We start from the raw sequence: 18,803 nt of genomic DNA, 5'->3' as shown, positions 1-18,803 counted from the left end.
ATCATTACTAAATTTTAAAAAACTGTACGCAAAGTAACACACAACTCTTCACGTCTTTTTTCATTAGGGACAACTTATTCGCCTATCATATTTGACATATTTTTTTCTTCAAGCCAGCCATTGGATAATAAAAAAAATATTGATTAGTAAATTTTTTAAACTTGTACAATAAGTTATAGACAGCTCCTTACTTTTACTTATTGAGGCCATTTATTGGTCAATATTTTTCTTCAAGCCAGTGTCACCTATAACAAGAAATAAGGGTTGATTTTTGTGACATATATTAAAATCATGGTACATAAAGTACATCCCATTGGATGAAAAAAAAGATATTAGAAAATTTTAAAAATTGCACGAGAAGTAACATGTAGTTCCCCACTTATTTACTTATTGTGCCCTATTTATTGGTTTTTTTTTTCTTCAAGTCAGCCACCTATTGCAAACAACAAGGTTGATTTCTCTAACTTATAATAAAATTTGTGGTACATAATGAAACAAAAAGATGGATTACTAAATTTAAAAAAATTGTACGCAAAGTAACACACAACTCTCCACATATTTTTTCATTGGGTCAACTTATGTTCCTATCTTATTTTGCCTATTTATTTCTTCAATCCAGCCACTTAGTGCAAACAATAAGGGTTGATTTGTATAACTTATAATAAAATCCGTGTTACATAAGATGTACATCCCATTGGATGATAAACAAATATTGATTAGTAAATTTTTCAAAATTGTACGCAAAGTAACAAACAATTTTCCACATATTTGTTCATTGTGTCAAACTTTTTTGCTTATCTGGTTTGACGTTTTTTTTTTTTTTTCTTCAAGTCAGCCACCTATTGCAAGCAATAAGGATTGATTTTGGTAGCTTAGAATAAAATTCGTGGTACATATACATCCCATTGGATGATAAACAAAGATTGATTAATAAATTTTTAAAAAGTTTACGAAAAGTAACAAACAACTCTCCACATATTTATTCATTTTATCCGACTTGTTTGCCTATATGGTTAAGCCTGTTTTTTTGTTTAGGCCAACCACCTAGTGCAAGCAGTAATGGTTGATATTTAGTTTTTTTTTTCCATCATATGATTTTTTTTTGTATATTTAATTTTTCATGAATATAAAAAGAAAAATTATGTACTATATGTTTTTTCATAATTATGTATTAAGTGTGACTTGATTATTATATTTTTTTAGTAATTATTCTCTCAATTTTTTATTAAATTTTGATAAATTATTTTGTAGTCTTCTTTTTTTAGGTAGGTAAGTATATGGATGAAAAATAATATAATAGATTATTTTTTAGAGTGACAAAAAGGAATATACCCAAAACCTATTTTATAAGAATTCAACTGTTGAATTAGATAACTATTTTTTAATATTCAAAGAATTATAAGTGAAAAGTTTTATATTAATTTTTTTTGAATTATAGGCGAAATGTTTCATGTTAATTTTGTTGATTTATAGGCAGGATGTTTCATATTAATTTTTTGGAACTTAATTATGATATAAGAATATCTAGAGAAAGAGATAAGATTATAAAAACTTATTCAAAATGAGTTTCATAACAAATACAATTTCAAAACTATAATTTTTTTTAAGGAAAAACATACAAGGATTTCAATATTGTTATATTAGTAATAATAATTAAATATATAAAATTTAAGTATATTATTTTGGTTCCTTCAAACTTTTTTTATCAAGATTCGCTATTGAGTATGATAACATAACAATATAACGGTATGATATAACAATATAACAATATAACTTTTAGTCGATATTGTTTAGAAAAAAATACCAAACAAATTCATAAGCAAATATGAAATAAATTTGAGAGATAACTATAATTTAATATGGCTAAACAATTAAAATTTTATGGATATTTGAGCTGATCTGAATTTATATTTAATATTTATTAATTAATAGTTATATATATATATATATATATATTTTTTTTTATAATATGTTTTGTTTGTTGCAATTTAGTAATAGGCTATACAGAATCGTAGTCTATTATAAAAATAACTACTAAAATTTTACATGTCATTTTATGTAATTAAAAATTTATTATATATAATTTATTTATTAAAAAAAGTATTTCTTTCTAAAAGATCAACTTAATATAAACATGCAATCCGAATAATCTATCTAAATTAATTCGTCATTTAAACAACTATAGACTAACTGAATAAATTAAACAGTGATATATGAATTTTAAATTATTAAATTTAAATTATATCCTATCGTTCCAAAAAAAGAAAAAATATTTAGCATACGGTTTTTTATATTGTTATTTGTTTTCTAAACCCAACCAGTCAAAAAATTAGTTTGTGAGCCGGGCAAAATCAGTGAGAGCAAACCATGAACAGCCCTAGTGGTGCGGAGTAGCAGCATCGCCGAAGCCGTTACCCTTCAATTTTCATTTCACCGTCACATTCTTCTTCCGAAAACGCCATTTTCATCTACCATAATTTCTCTCAGGTTCGTTCCCTTTATCGTTCTGTCGCGTCACACTTTGGAACTGTAATTTCTCTCTGCAATGTCAGCGTCGTTTTTAGTTCTTCCCGATGTAGTCGCCAATCGTTCTTTAGCGTTAAGCGATTTCCTTGGAATTGAGTGGGAGCGAACTATCTAATTCGTCCTCGCTACTGCTTTTACATGCTCACTGTTGTTTCCGATTTTCATTCATGTCAGTGAGAATATTTCCATGATTAAACTACTGTATTCAACACTTGCTTGGTTATCACTAGGGCAATTTTTTTTACGTGCAGAAGAAAGGGGGTTTCTGAGAGGCTGTATCGTAAATGGCTAGATCTAAACGACGACGTTCGGGCATTGCTGCTAGCCATGTCAGACCGAAAATGATTTTTCAGCCTATTCTGGAGGATGGAGTGTTTCGTTTTGATTGTTCTGTAAAGGATAGAGAAGCAGCATCTCCCAGTATTTCTTTTTTGAATGGCAAGGACAGAGACACACCTATATCTACTGAGAAGGTTCCTGTGTATAACCCTACGTTTGAGATTCGATTAGAGCAGCAGATTGTCAAACTTGAGGTCAGTTACTCCATTAGCGTATTTCTTCATATCTATTGGTTGTCAACTTTTCATCTTACAGGTGCTGATTATCTTTTTTTGTTAAGAGGTGTTTATTAATTATCTTTTTTCTTTCCTGCGTAATTTTCTGTTCATGCCATTTCCCTTGTCTCCAGAAATTGATTGCATTTGTTTTCGTACCAGTTGCCTGTAGGTTCCTCCCTTTATGGAACTGGAGAAGTTAGCGGACAGCTTGAGAGGACGGGTCAAAGAGTTAGTCAATCTCAGGAAATTTTGCGTTTTAGATAGATTTACTTATTATCTTGGTGCTTATCAGTTAAATTTCATTTGCAGGTTTTCACATGGAACACCGATGCATGGGGTTATGGATCTGGAAATACATCTTTGTACCAATCACACCCATGGGTGTTAGCTGTTCTTCCAAGTGGTGAGGGACTAGGAATCCTTGCCGACACTACAAGGCGCTGTGAGGTGCTGTAACATTTGGCTTCTTTTCATCTATAACCTTGAAGAGATGTTTATGCTGTTATATTACTATTTTGGTGAGCATTTGTTTGTTTGTTTGTAAGCAGATTGATCTCAGGAAAGAATCAACAATACAGTTTGTTTCTCCATCTTCATATCCTGTCGTTACATTTGGTCCTTTTGCTTCACCCACTGAAGTGTTAAGTTCTCTATCAAAGCAATTGGTAATTTTCTAATAAAAAAAATCAAATTATAATTATTTGAGGTCCATGGAAATTATGCCTCTTCATCTTGGTTGATTTGTGCAATTAATTTGTGTGTAAAAATTGAAGTCCGTCCTTACTTATGGAGAGTAGTCCATATCTATAGAAGAACCTGTTACCTGTAGTTGACCCACAATTATTGATTTCGTATAGCATATGTTAATGTTTTATGTGTGTACATAAATATTTGTTTGTAATATGTGTAGTGTGCTTTTAGTATACTTGGAGCTAATAAAATTTATGTCTAAAAATAAAGACATTATCAATCATTTTTATTCATAATATTATGCTTATTTATTTATATTCTTCAAATTTAGTAGGCATGTAATGTGAATTTACTATTATCTTGCATTTTTTTTATCTGTGTAACTATAATTTATCTACAAGAATGAAGAAGAGATCATTTTCAAATTAAAATTTCATGCATGTATTAGTATGTGAACATTATTCTGCAAAACTTAAAAGTTTTTCTTTGTCAGGAACTGTATTTATGCCCCCGAAATGGTCTTTAGGCTATCATCAATGCCATTCGAGTTATTTATCTGATCAGAGAGTTCTGGAGGTACTTGGTTCTTTATCTATAGTGACGATTCTGGTATTAGTTGCATTCATGTATGTTCAGAGTTAGAGTGCAAGATTTTGAATATGACACGTGTTCCCAGTTATGCCTTTTATTGCTATATATGCTTTTTTGGCTTTTTCAATTTTTTTGGTTATGAAAAAACGAAAATCCTTATATGCTTTGTTTAGTATACCTGTATAATACATAAGATATCTGGGATTTTCGGATGAGATGATAATATGCATGTGCTTGACATAAAGCATAAGAACGTGGCAGGATATCATATTTCTTCATTTTTGGGTATACCATCCAATATACAAGGGAATCTCAGATGATTATAAATCCTTTGCATATAAACCTAGTTTAGCTAATGCAGTTGTATTTGAATATGATAATCCGGAAACTGAAAAGTGTTGTCATTACACCATGACATCATCTAGACAATCTGTAATAAATTTCAACTTTCATACTTAACATCAATGATAAATTTTCATGTATACCAGATAATTTTATTGATATGCAGACATTCAAAATACCTAGGAATTTAGGAATTCTGCATCGGTATCAACTTAGTTTCATTAATTTCATTCTAACATTATTGGTTTTCAGTTATTCCAAAGCATGTTAAGTCTTTGATATGTTAACAATTAAATTTTGCAGGTTGCTAAAACGTTCCAGAAGAAGTGCATACCATGTGACGTGATATGGATGGATACTGATTACATGGATGGTCTTCGTGTTTTCACATTTGACAAGGCAGGTTTATTTTACTCGTGAAAATGATGAATTATTAATTTACATTATCATAATTTTTTACTTTAGATCTTTCTAATCATGCACTTGAATTGATTTAATGTTTTGTACAAGTATTCCATGTCCTGTGTTTCATATGTTAAAGTGATGTATTGCATAGCCATTTTAGTGTCGTACAATTTTTTTTTTGTTTGGAAAAGTAAGTACTGTGATATATTTCAGGAGCGTTTCTGAGATCCCATGTCTTTGGTGTAAGATCTCCATTGTAGTGGTTGTAAAGTCATTTGAATGCTTGTAACCTGCACTTTTGATTTCGAAAATACTTAGTTAAATTTTGGCTTAGCCATTTTAAAGTCTGGCAATAGTTTTTTGTTTAGAAAAGTAAGTATTGTGATATCTTTCAGAAACGTTTCCAAGACCCCATGTCTTTGGTGAAAGATCTCCGTAGTAGTGGTTGTAAAGTCATTTGGATGCTTGATCCTGGAATCAAGCTGGAAGAGGGTTATTTTGTATATGACAGTGGTTCTAAAGATGATGTTTGGATCCAAAATGAAGATGGAACTCCTTTCATAGGTATGCTTTTTGTTTTTCTTTTACACAAATATTTTTGTCCTTCATGCGTGTCTTCTTCTTTTATGATACATGATGCCATATATGCATTCTCAGGGGAGGTGTGGCCTGGGCCTTGTGTCTTCCCCGACTATACTCAGTCAAAAGTTCGTGCATGGTGGGCAAATTTAGTCAAGGATTTCATTTCCAATGGTGTTGATGGTATATGGAATGATATGAACGAACCAACTATTTTTAAGGTAATTCTAATATCCTTAGTTTCTTTTCATTGAATAATATGCAACAATATTTTGATACAAATCCCACTCTTTGTGACTCCTGATTTGTTCCATTTCCAGGTTGAAACAAATACAATGCCTGATAGCAATGTTCATAGAGGAGATAGTGAACTTGGTGGGCGACAGAATCATTCTTTCTATCATAATGTAATATACTTTACCCTTTTTGTGATTTTGGACTCGCATGTTATTTTACCATAAACTTGTTGACAAAGTTTATAAAGTGTTTGAGTCTTGATTCTGTTGGATTATATAATTAGATATGGTCTGCATCTTGATTCTGTTGTTAGTGTTTGAATTTTGAGTTAACTATTTTTATGCTTACTGTTTAGTTACGAAATTATGTCAATTATAATGATTGTTTCACTATAGGTGTATGGTCTTCTGATGGCAAGATCGACCTATGAAGGCATGAAACTAGCTAATGAAGAGAAACGTCCTTTTGTTCTTACAAGAGCTGGATTTATTGGCAGCCAACGGTATGCAGCAACATGGACTGGTGATAATCTTTCGACCTGGGAGCATCTTCATATGAGTATCTCCATGGTACTTCAGCTGGTATGGTTACATTTGTAGCATGGAGGCTACTTCCTTTGAGTAGCATTGCGATTTTATGTTGTCATTGTTCCATGAATTAACTTCTGCAATTTCTTGAGAAACATTTCTAGATACACAGTATACATTTAGCAACATTATAACAAATTTTGTTAGCTTAAGTTTTGGAAATATTTGTTGCAAATGATAAATGATACTTTTTTCATTAGGGCTACATGACAGTGCTTTCATATGATAAACACGTAGTTGTTTTGATGTTGAAGTCTACATTTTGTAATGATGTGGATCATCCTTTTCCCTTTTTTTTGAGTTGTGATGTGTATTATTCTTTATGATTCTATTGACACTGAATTTTTGAAACTTGCGCATAATTTTTGAAAATGTGGTTCAGTTTCAGAAGAATTAAGATGTTATTATTGTCTTACTACAATCTAATATTTACTTTAAATTTAAACATAAAACCTGAATGACAGGAAATAATGTGTCTCAGAATAAACACTCTGAATTGGAACTTTATACACTACATTATTTTAGAAAAATAAGTGTGATATATAAATTTAAAACCATTCATGTACCAACAACAGGTTGGGTTTAAGGGTTAGTCTCTCAAAACATGGTGAACCAAGCTTCAAATTTTTGTTTTTTTTATTGTCCAACCATACCTAAAACTTGCTTATTTTTGAGCCACATATGTGAAATGAAAAGTATTGGATTGTCCATGTTGATTAGAGATATGGCTAAATTATAATATATAAGTGGGTGCAAACGTCATTTTGTAATTGTAAGGTTGAGTTAGACTTAAAGTTCACCTTCAAGATGATATCAGTTTCTACTCTAGTGAGATTTGTTGGGCCTATTATATGTTACCTACTACTAGGCCGCTATCAGGCCACCTTCACAAATATCCAGTCTCACACACTGGATGTCCAATCCTTGACATGAGGAGTTGTGTTAGCGATCTCATATCAACTAGAGATATGATTAAATTATTTGATATAGGTGGGTACAAATTTCATCTTACAAGTTGGATTTTGTGAGTTTGAGCAATGTGTAAAGTCTACTTCCTAAGATGATATTATATCCTATCCTAGCGAGGTTTCTTGTACTTATAGTGCCATCTGCTTTCCAGCCACTATTAGACCCCTCACAAATATTTAGTCCCACACTAGAGATGTTCAGTTCACAACATTGGGGGTGTCTGTGTTAGTGAAACAAAATCATTCGTGTGTCTATGTATTAGTTTATGGTTTTTTGGGATTATTGGTTATTAGATGAAGTAAAGAGAGGAAAGAGAGAGAATGAACTGAAATTATTTTATAAACATCACACACAGAATCATATGTACACTGACTTACTTATACATGTCAGTTACTGACAACTGTCATACACTGACAGCTGTACATGAAAAGGAAAAAGATACAATAGAAGAGAACCTACTAATGTACAATCCAAAAATAACTCATACAAGCCAACTATATAGGTAACGATAGTGTACTAACATTGGTTCATGGCTTGGTATAGCTGTATATAGTCCAAACCTAGCTGCCCGATTTTTCTAATAAAAAGTTGTTCACACTTTTAAGTCTAAAAGGGCGCTTGCATGGTGTGTGTTAGACATATATACAATAAACTCGTTCATTTGTCTTCCCCTTGTAGTTTAAGCTCGTGTACTTGTTGGCTCCACACATTAAATAATCCCTTTGAGTATATATGTTTTATTTCCCTTAATAATATTGTTTGCTTTTATTCAGGGACTTAGTGGTCAGCCATTTTCAGGTGCTGATATTGGTGGATTTGCTGGAAATGCTACACCTAAACTTTTTGGAAGGTGGATGGGTGTTGGTTCCTTGTTTCCCTTTTGCCGAGGGCATTCTGAAGCTTGCACCACTGATCATGTACCTTGGGCTTTTGGGGAAGAGGTTAGTTCATCTTTGCCTTTGTTGGATATTTATCTAAATTCTAAGTTGAAATTTCATGTTAATATGTATCACTCGGAGGAAGAAAGAATGAAGTCGGAATATTGAGCTTGATCATTACATTTGTATCAACTTAATGATTTTGAGTTAGTGGGAAAAAATTCATAATCTCACATATTTCATTTCATGCTTTAAGCTATAGGTGTGCATCTGTTATTGATTTATTCTACTTTTATTGAAAAGTTGCCTTAATTGAGGGCAACCCAAGCTTACCTTAGTTGCTGCCTTTTTGGGGGTTACCTGAATTGCAGTTGAGTCTCACGTCAAATAAATATATGACTTACATAAAGTTTAAAATGTTTGAACAATTCTAACCTTACAAGCTAGATTTGTACGACTCAGTTTGGTGCTAAACCCAAATTCCAAGATGGTATCACAATATTTCTTAGATCTGTTTTTGAGCCACTTGCATCCACGCTTCAGAGTGTTAAAGTTGCCTTGGGGTTACTTGTAGCCAGCCATAGTTGCAACCTCAAGGGTGGGCGATGTTTAATACCACACAGACTAGAGTTATGCCTTAATAAAGATCGACTAACCCTTGCCTTGAAAACTTGTTTGAGGTTGAGTTAGGTCATAACCGTAATTCCAAGAACTTTCAAATTTTTCTAGGGCTATTTCCCCCCTTTATTGGTGCTAGATATCCGTCGGATGTAAATACTTAATTTAATTCTATTTAAGGTATCTAGGATGGAGGATGTGAAAGAATACCACATTCATCATCGTGAATTCTGTTTAATAGCTTTTACCTGTGATTTTTTTTTTCTTTTACTGGCCTAATCCGGATGTTATTCTTGTAGTGGTAATTTGTTATTTGATTTTGCTAGGACCTTCCGACTATATTATGCATGCCTAGTATATTTCTTTAATAGAAAACTTTTAATTCTAATCTGTGGAAACCTAGCACTATCTGATAAAGGTTTAGAACACATTTCTGTGATAAATGAGAAGATGTGACACTTTACAGCCCTTATGATTCTTGCATACTGCAATGGTTTTCTGTAATTTGTGCCTCACTAACCTCAGCTCTAACTTAGTGTGAAGAAGTTTGCCGATTGGCATTGAAGAGGCGATACCGCCTAATCCCACTTATCTACACTCTTTTTTATTTTGCTCATACACGGGGCACTCCAGTGGCAACCCCTACTTTCTTTGCTGGTGCGTTCATGTTCTGTCTACTACTTCTAATGTCGTTGGTTTTATTTTGATATTTGATCTTTCTTATTTTTATATACTTATTTATTATGCTTTTGCAGATCCAAAAGATCCTAGCCTGAGGAAGCTTGAAAATTCGTTTTTGCTCGGTCCAGTCTTAGTGTATGCAAGGTTCTTCTACTATACTTGACCATCACCAATTTAGATACCACCACTATTTTTTTTTTTGGAGATGCTTTTCATGAAATAGGCTGGTTATCCTAGTGCTTCTATGCATGCTGGCTGCAAATTTGATGTAGTTTTTAGTCACTTGACAAAGGGTGAATGATAATATTTTTTAACATTTTACTTTTCTAGGTTGTAAAACAATTTAAGGTACTTATGGTAAATATCCTTTTACATTCATCCTTCACGTATTTTAATAAGTAGGAAACATTAAATTTATTAGTATCGATATTCAGTGGTATTAGTTAGCACAAGCAAAGAAAAAGTAAATAATTGTAATCTAAAGCCCCACCTATCTATGTTTGTTGAGGCTTTATATACTTTGTTTATGGATATTATCTACCGGCTGCTTCTGTGCATTTGAAATAGTGGCTTGAAGGAGGATGACTTGATAGGATCAACAAACTTCATTTGGATAGACTTTGATACCATCTGATGAAAATTGACTTCGAGTCTAATTTAACTTTACAAAATCATCTTGTGATGGGATGTTTACACTCGTTTATATACTATAATTTGGTCATATCTCTAGTTGATGTGGAGTCTTTAATATGCCCCTTTATGTTAAGGAATTGACTTCTTGAGTGGGTGATTAGATGTTTTTGGTGGTTTGATAGTGGGCCGATAATAAAAAAGATTTATCTCTTGTTGTTTTGATTCATAACAAAAAGAACTTGTTTGGCAAAGAACCAAAAGAATTAAAATGTACTAAAGTTGAAGTCAAATGAGGCCTCACCACTCCTTGTAGTGGGCTCAGGAGGTCTCAATGACGCTGTCTATTGCACGATGAGTGGGACATACCTTCTTGGCCCACCACTAGCCTTGACGAAGATGGTGAACAATGACAATGACCACTATTTGTTGTGAGTAGGATATCAAATGTATTACTAAAGCTTGTAGACTAATAAATGTATTACTTGAAGCTAATAGAAGTTATTAGAAGATTCTAGAGAGCGCTTTGTAATTATTACTCTAGAGTTAGAGTTCTCTATGTATAGAGACTGGGATAGTGTTTCAAATTAATCATGATACGTATCTAAATTGCAGAAATAAAGAAACAATAAATTGAGAAAGGAGATCACTGATTCTGTTTGATTGAAAGTAAGAAATACAGAAGAATAAAAAATATCCAAATGCCTAGAGCTAAGCTCCTAAGAAGCAACAACAAAGGGTCTCCTCCAAATTGACCATACAACCCACTCCCCCTAGGGTTTAAACAAACTACTAAAATAAGAGAGGCATAGATTGAATCCCTAATGTTTATAGAGCATATATGGTTATGTATTTATAAATAAGGAAAAACAAAAAGATGGGCTGAAGACTTCTTAAGAAGTGAACTTTAAGCCTAACTCAACCCTAAAAAGATCGCTTGTGAGGTAAGGTTTGTACTTACCTATATATTGTAAATTTACGTTATCTCTAGTCTATGAAGAATCTTCAACACATCCCTTCACGTTGAGGCATATGCCTCTGGAGCGTGAGACTAAATATTGATGGGTGGTCTGATATGTCTAACAGACAATAGATCTCGTTAGGATAGACTTTTAAATGGCTATGATACCATGCTAAAATAAGAGACGGAGAGAGACATAGACTGAATCCCTAATGTGTACATACTACATAGGATTATGTGTTTATAAATAAAAATATACAAGGGGATGGGCCTAAGCCCATTACATCTAACACAAATAGTGGTGGAAAACAAGAACATATGGTTTAAATAGGGACAAGGGAAGCTAGTGAACCCTATGGACATTGGTGACATAGCTCTAGCGACGGAAGGTGGTGCAAGGTTTCCACATTGTTGATTGGGGTGCTTAAAGATGTTGTGAGTGAAGGCAATCCGCGATGTGCTAGGTTCTTTGTCACCAAACAAGACACCAAATTTGGTGCCTAGTAGAGAAAACTGATTGTGGCCATCGATGGTGAATTGTGGGATCTCTATTGTGTTATGAGGCGAAGATGACTTGGTGCTTGTCAAGGAAAAATCATGTTGGCTTGGGATGTATGCCTATGGCACGTATTGGTGTTGTCACCAAATTATAATAGATAGAGTGAGATGTATTCATGTAGAGAAGGGAAAAATACAGAGGAATGCTTAAGAGATTAATGCATCTATTAGCTTATTCATGTATTTGTTGAAAGAATTAGTGACAAAACAAGTCATGGGGGATGGTATTGCTTTTGTACCATGTTAAGAAGTGAACTTTAAGCCTAACTCAGTCTCAAAAAACCGGCTTGTAAGGTGAGATTTGCACCCACTTATATATATATATATATATATATATATATATTCTAAACTGGCATTATCTCTAGTCGATATGAGATTTCCAACATTCCTCTTACACTGAGGTATATACATCTCGAGCGTGAGACTTTATATTAATGGGTGGTCTGATAGTGGGCAAAAGAATATGCCCAACAAATGAAAAATCTCACTAGGATAGGTTCTAACTCATAACTCTGATATCATGTTGAGAAGTGGATTTTAAGCTTAACTCAACTCCATAAAATCAGCTTATAAGGTGAGATTTGCACCCACTTATATATATATATATATTATATATATATATATATATATATATATTCTAAATTAGCCTTATCTCTATTTGTTGTGGTACTTCCAACACATGTTGAGAATAGAGAAATTGAGAAGTATTATACTGAATTTGTCCTTTGATATCATATCTCTTAAAATGAGTTATAGAAGTCCTTCAATCAGATATACGCAGAACAACTGAACAGACTACACCTAGGTGATAACCTATTCAAACAAGTTAAGCAATTCTAGGTGATGTAAATATTAAAAATGTGTAATATTTTCTCTTATTCATTAGTGCTGCATATTTATGAGTATGCGGTGGTCTTAGGATCTCTGGTTTTTCATTTTATTTTTGTGTCACAGCCTCAAGTTTAATTTAGAAGTTTGATAAAAGGCTATCACGTCCGATGTTGTGCTTGATTTAACATGTTTTTATCTTGATCAGCACCATACATGCACAGGGGTTGGATAAATTGGAGATTACCTTGCCTAAGGGGATATGGTTGGGTTTTGATTTCGACGATGCACATCCGGTACCTTATTTTTCCTGCACTTTTTATTTGTATTTTACTTTTGTTGTATTTTAATTGATTTTCTTTCATTTTCATTTTGTTTCTGTTGGGGGCATGTCAGGATTTGCCAGCCTTATACTTGAAAGGTGGTTCTATTATTCCTGTGGGTCTCTCTCTTCAGCATGTTGAAGAAGCTAACCCTTCAGATGATTTGACTCTTCTCGTGGCTTTAGACGAACATGGTAAGTTGATGCATTAAATTTTTGGTTCAAACACAACTATCTTGGTCAGGTCTGTACTCTTCAGATAACACCTTGCTCTTTAAGGAAGTACAGATATAATTAACTGAGCGTTTCAAAGAAATTATAGGGGGCTAATTTGAGCTTGTGAAAACAGTTTATCCCCTAAACTCTTATATGGATATGCTTCTTGGTGCAATTTATCAAAATAAGCTCTTTTTATCAAATGAAAATAAATTTGATGGAGAAATTTATGGGAAGCAGTGTTTGATTAAGTTTTTTATCCAAATGAACTCTTAATCACTGGCAGGAAAAGCTGAAGGTGTTCTTTTTGAGGATGATGGTGATGGATACGGATTCACAAAAGGCAATTATTTATTAACACATTATGTGGCTGATCTTAAATCATCAGTTGTTACTGTGAGTATACACAAAACGGAAGGATCATGGGAAAGGCCAAAACGGCGCCTGCATATTCAATTATTGCTGGGTGGGGGTGCAATGGTATGTGTGTCTTTGAGATGAAACTTCAATGATTTTGAAACTCATGTATAGAAAGCATCTGCAAAAAAAATGTGCTTGATTCTATCCTTAAGAGTATAAACGGCTTGATCATAATATTTGTATGGTCATGTTTTATAAACAGCTTGATACATGGGGAACTGATGGAGAAGTTCTGCAACTAATCTTGCCTTCTGAGGATGAGGTGTTGAAGCTAGTATCTACTAGTGAGAAGCATTACAAGGACCGCTTAGGTATGTGCTTATTCTAATATTTTAGTTGATTGGTTAATGAATGTATATTTATACTTATGATTGTGTTGTACCTATTCTTATTTTCTTGACCATCAGTTTCTCTGCTGTTACTGCGTTTTATTCTTTTGTATAGTGTTATGTAGTTTTATTTGTCTTGCAGAAAATCCTACTTTTCAGATCTAATATGTTATTTTTTGTATTTTGAATATTCACCTTACTATTTCTGTGCATTAGTTTCCTTGACTTTGTTTTGCAATATGGTTTCTTTCCCTCAGTTGAGATATTTCTGAATTGAGTTTTTGCGTGGGTTTTAGTTCTTCTTCCCATCTGAGTGGAGTGGAGGCTGACCAATTTTGTTTTATTCTGCAAATTATGTTGCATTTTACATTGAATTGTATCCATCATTCATTCAAGATTCTAAAAATGCCAATTCTAAATCAAAGTGTGCTACTTTCTGCTCTTTTCTTTGGCAGAAAGTGCAATTCCAATTCCTGATGTGGAAGAGGTTTCTGGACCCAAGAGAACAGAAATGGCTCTCATTGAACGGAGAAGTGGTGAGTGGAATCTTAAGTTGTTTCATGGATTTTTGGTCAGGTTATTTTGGGTGACACATCATCATACGTTGTCAATAGCAATTTGTTATTTAGGTAATTGGAAATGTATAAATAGCTGGTGTTCATATATCAAAAGCAACTGGTGGTTTTTTAACAAAAAAAGTTCAATTATATTTAATCTAGCTCCATAGCAATTTTGACTCTTCATTTTTGTTCAGGAACTCGTTGAGATTTTATGCAATTGTTTTGTTCATAGAAGCAGGATTCTTTCTTCACTTTCACATAGTAGTCCATATCTGTGCAAGAACGTATTACCTATAGTTGACCAACATAAAGTCTGGTTTAAATATATTTTAATTTTTTTTAATATGTTGCAAACTTTACTTATCTTTTCAATTTGTGGCTAGACATAGAAGACCATGTTAGTCAGATGTCTAAGGAGGTGTCTATTCGGACTGATGGAGGAAATATTGAGACCGGTGATTCTAATGACCCATTTTATACTACGGAGGTAACTGAACAGTTAATTAATTTTGTTTTGTTACCAGCATGTGACCATAAAAATCTAAAATTTTATTTATATTTCAGGTTTTCCCTTCTCGAGACGCTATGCTGAATTGGGCTCGAGAAGTAGCAAAAGAGAATGGATTTGTCCTTACTATTTTGAGGTCAGAAACATGTACAAGAACTAATAAAAAGAATAACAAAGGGAAGACATATGTAATAATGGGCTGTGAAAGGAGTGGAAAATATAGACCATACAAGAATACATTATCTAAGGTGACTAGTACCAAAAAATGTGAGTGCCCCTTCAAGCTAAGGGCAAAAGCTTTGAAAAAGAATGAAAAATGGGTTGTTAAGGTAATGTGTGGTCGTCACAACCATGAATTAGGGGAAACATTGGTGGTAGGACATTCATATGCTGGCCGATTAAGTGCTGAAGAGAAGTCTTTAGTCATTGATATGACAAAAAACATGGTGGAGCCGAGAAACATACTACTAACATTGAAAGATCATAATAATGAGACTACTATTAGGCATATTTATAATGCTCGACAAGCTTATCGATCTTCTCAGAAAGGTCCTAGGACAGAAATGCAACAGCTACAAAAGTTATTGGAATATGATCAATATGTATATTGGAATAGAAAGATGGATGGTTCTGATGCTATCAGTGATATATTTTGGGCACATCCAGATGCCATCAAACTTCTAAGCGCTTTCCATACTGTCTTGCTCCTTGATAATACTTATAAAGTCAATAGGTATAAATTGCCACTACTTGAGATTGTTGGTGTTACTTCAACAGAGTTAACATTCTCTGTGGCATTTGCTTATCTAGAGTCTGAGCAAGTTGATAACTTCACTTGGGCACTGGAGAAGTTAAGAGAATTGATTGTCAAAGACAGTGAGATGCCTCCAGTAATTGTAACTGTAAGAGACACTGCTCTGATGGATGCAGTGCAGGCAGTCTTTCCGAGCTCTTCTAATTTGTTATGTCGTTTTCATATAATCAAGAATGTGAAGGCCAAATGCAAGATGATGGTTCATCCGAAGGAGCAATATGACTTGGTGATGGATGCATGGCACAATGTTATGAATTCTCCTAACGAGGGTGAGTATACGCATCGTTTGGCATTATTTGACAAAGTTTGCTCAGATTTTCCAAATTTTGGTGATTATGTGAAAAATACGTGGCTTACTCCTCATAAGGAAAAATTTGTCACGGCATGGATAGATCGAGTGATGCATTTGGGTAACACAACACTTAACAGGTATGCTTTAATTATGTGGGTTAAACTGCTTCTACTATTATTATGTTAAATATTAATTTAATTATGATTATGCTAATTATTATTATGTGCCAATATGCTACTTAGTATGCTAAGTTGCTAACTGTTAATATGATTATAGATATCAAATGGTAACTCTTATGTGTTACTGTACAGATCGGAAACAGCACATTGGAGGTTGGAGAACTTGCTTGAAGATAGTGCGGGGGACATTTGTAGTTGTTGGGATGCTATAAATAACATGATTAAATTGCAACACAAGGAGATTAAAGTGTCATTTGAGAAAAGCATAAATACAGTGGAATACAATACTCCATTCTACAAAATGTTGGTGGGATTTGTATCAAGGAGTGCATTGAGTTATATATCTGATCAATATGACCGAATTAAGACCATTGGCACTGACAGTTCTATATGTGGTTGCACAATTAGAACTACACATGGTCTACCTTGTGCATGTGAACTTGCTAGGTACAATATACCCTTGCAGGTAGTTCAAGATCATGGCACTAGGTTCAATTCCAGTTTCCAAGAAATGAATGAAGAGGGGTCTGAAGTATCATTGCAATCAGTACCATTGCAGGCAATTCATATTCATTGGAGGAGGTTAAACTTCAGTGTCCAAGAAATGAGCGAAGAGGGGTCTGAGGTATCACTACAACGTGAAATTGATGCTTTGCACAAGCAATTTCAGGAACTTGATTATGCTGGAAAAGTTACTCTAAAGGCCAAATTGCGTGAACTAGCCTTGCCTGATATAACTTTAATGTGTTCAGCTCTGGAAAGGGTAAGAACAAATGATGCTCCACAGGATTTAGGATGGAAAAGAGATAAATCAGTTGAATGTGATCCTTTGTATTGGGAGCATATAGATTCACCGCATTCTGACCATTATTGCATCACTCACCCTTCATCTGAGAAACCAGTCCATGAGTCTAATAGCATGGAAGTTTTACCATCAATGGACCAAATTCAGGTTGAAGTTCATCCATTTAATGAAGGCATTGTAGATGTGAAAGCAGAAGAGAACTGTGGTTAGTTCTATCAAGATATAATGTGGCCCTGGTTTGTTCATCCTCTCATGGAAGCATGGCTTTTTCCTTCTTAGAGGTCAACCATTGTTATATCAGTGAAGTCACCTATTAATAACTATTAGGTTTGTGCATAAATGTTAAGTTGTAGAATTGTACTGTGTATTTTAGTTTAAATCAGATCTTTAATTTATATGCACTGTTTGGATGAGGAATTTTAAGCAAGTAATTGATGTTTTAGTGCACTTGGAATGTTGTGCAGTAAAATAATTTGTCTGGATAGGGTATTTAAAATGCATTTGAAATTCCAGTAGTTTTGTCTTTATATATTTATTAACATTAATATTAGAAATTCAATTCCACCAAAAAATTTAGAAATTGAAATTCTTACTGCTGCTCACACGTGTGCCTCCCTTTATCACTTGTTTACACTCCTTCACAATTTCTGTATCTGGGTTTAGAGCTGTGTGTGCACGCCCTTCATGCCAGGTTCATTTCTGTTGCTCTCATGTCTTTTTTTATTTGTTGATTTGTGTTCAAATTTGATTTTATTGATTTGCATGTCTGTTTTTCCTGATATCTATATGTTTCTATTCATTTCCCTTTTGGTTGGTATCTATATGTTTATCCATCCATCTGTCTATCTAGCTATATAAGAGTGCTTGCAATTTTTTCCTACACGATTGCACACCTATATCTTTTGCCTGAAGAACTACACCTCTACAAGTTGCTTCATACTTGATTGCACTTTTATATGGGTACAATGTTGCTTAATAGAACTAAATAAAGTGGAACTGTTATCATTTATTTGAAGCTGACTCTTTACTTGTTTGATCCTTCACTCAGTAGGAAAGGGTTGGGTTTGTTAGGTTTTAATAGTTTCTCTTATATGATTATGTAATGGTTGCGAACCTTATGAGGCTTAGTTTTATTTTTACTCAAATTGGGGTGAAGCAGGTAGGGGTGGGCAAAAAATCCAATCCACTTTTTCTCTGATCTAATCCATTTAATATCAATTTTTTTTAAAAATCCAATCCATTTAAAATCCATTTTATTGGATTTGGATTTCAATCTGATCTACATTTTATATATTTTATAGATTGGAAATCCATTCTCCAAATCTATATTTTCAAAATGGATAATCCAAAATCTCCTGTCCAAATTTTCAATTTATGTTTTTGGTTAGGTTACACTAAAGGTCGAGACGGACTAGTCCAAATTTAGTCGTATTTCACTGAGTTGACGTGACCCTATACGAAATTTGGCCGAATTTAGTCAAGTCGGTCCTAATCGAAATTTGGTCCAACCGGTCCTGGACAAAATTTGGAAGTATTCGGTCGAGTTGACCTCATCCTAAATTTGATTGCATTTGGCTGACTCGACCTAGACAAAATTTGACCGTAATCAGTTGAGACGACTGCGACCAAAATTTGGTTATATTCAGCCTAGTAGGCTCTGGTTAAAATTCGGTCGAATTCAATCGAGTTGGCTCTGATTGAGTTTTGGTCGAGTCTGCCTT

General features: G+C 33.6%; 1 protein-coding gene across 2 annotated transcripts; it reads left to right on the top strand.

Moving 5' to 3' along the window:
- The first annotated feature begins 2,314 nt into the window (after positions 1–2,314).
- LOC114172722 lies at positions 2,315–17,597 on the top strand. 2 transcript variants are annotated; one of them, XM_028057053.1, is made up of 22 exons: positions 2,315–2,487; positions 2,778–3,059; positions 3,243–3,311; positions 3,393–3,530; positions 3,632–3,747; positions 4,265–4,349; positions 5,010–5,105; positions 5,507–5,675; positions 5,769–5,911; positions 6,011–6,097; positions 6,323–6,508; positions 8,257–8,424; positions 9,516–9,636; positions 9,735–9,804; positions 12,846–12,933; positions 13,034–13,154; positions 13,462–13,655; positions 13,798–13,906; positions 14,380–14,460; positions 14,868–14,971; positions 15,049–16,235; positions 16,410–17,597. In XM_028057053.1, exons 2-22 carry the CDS (start codon positions 2,811–2,813, stop codon positions 17,290–17,292), a joined length of 4,464 nt encoding a protein of 1,487 aa, XP_027912854.1. In that variant the 5' UTR covers positions 2,315–2,487; positions 2,778–2,810; the 3' UTR covers positions 17,293–17,597. The 2 variants fall into 2 exon arrangements, with proteins under 2 accessions (XP_027912854.1, XP_027912853.1); XM_028057052.1 differs by lacking the exons at positions 2,315–2,487; positions 2,778–3,059; positions 3,243–3,311 and having other exon boundaries at positions 3,632–3,748; positions 4,267–4,349.
- The last annotated feature ends 1,206 nt before the right edge of the window (positions 17,598–18,803 follow it).

The sequence above is a fragment of the Vigna unguiculata genome, chromosome 2 (assembly GCF_004118075.2).
Source record: "Vigna unguiculata cultivar IT97K-499-35 chromosome 2, ASM411807v1, whole genome shotgun sequence".
Classification (NCBI taxonomy): Eukaryota; Viridiplantae; Streptophyta; class Magnoliopsida; order Fabales; family Fabaceae; genus Vigna; species Vigna unguiculata.
Note: the sequence above shows the minus strand (reverse complement) of the source record. Positions and strands in the feature narration are given on the sequence as shown.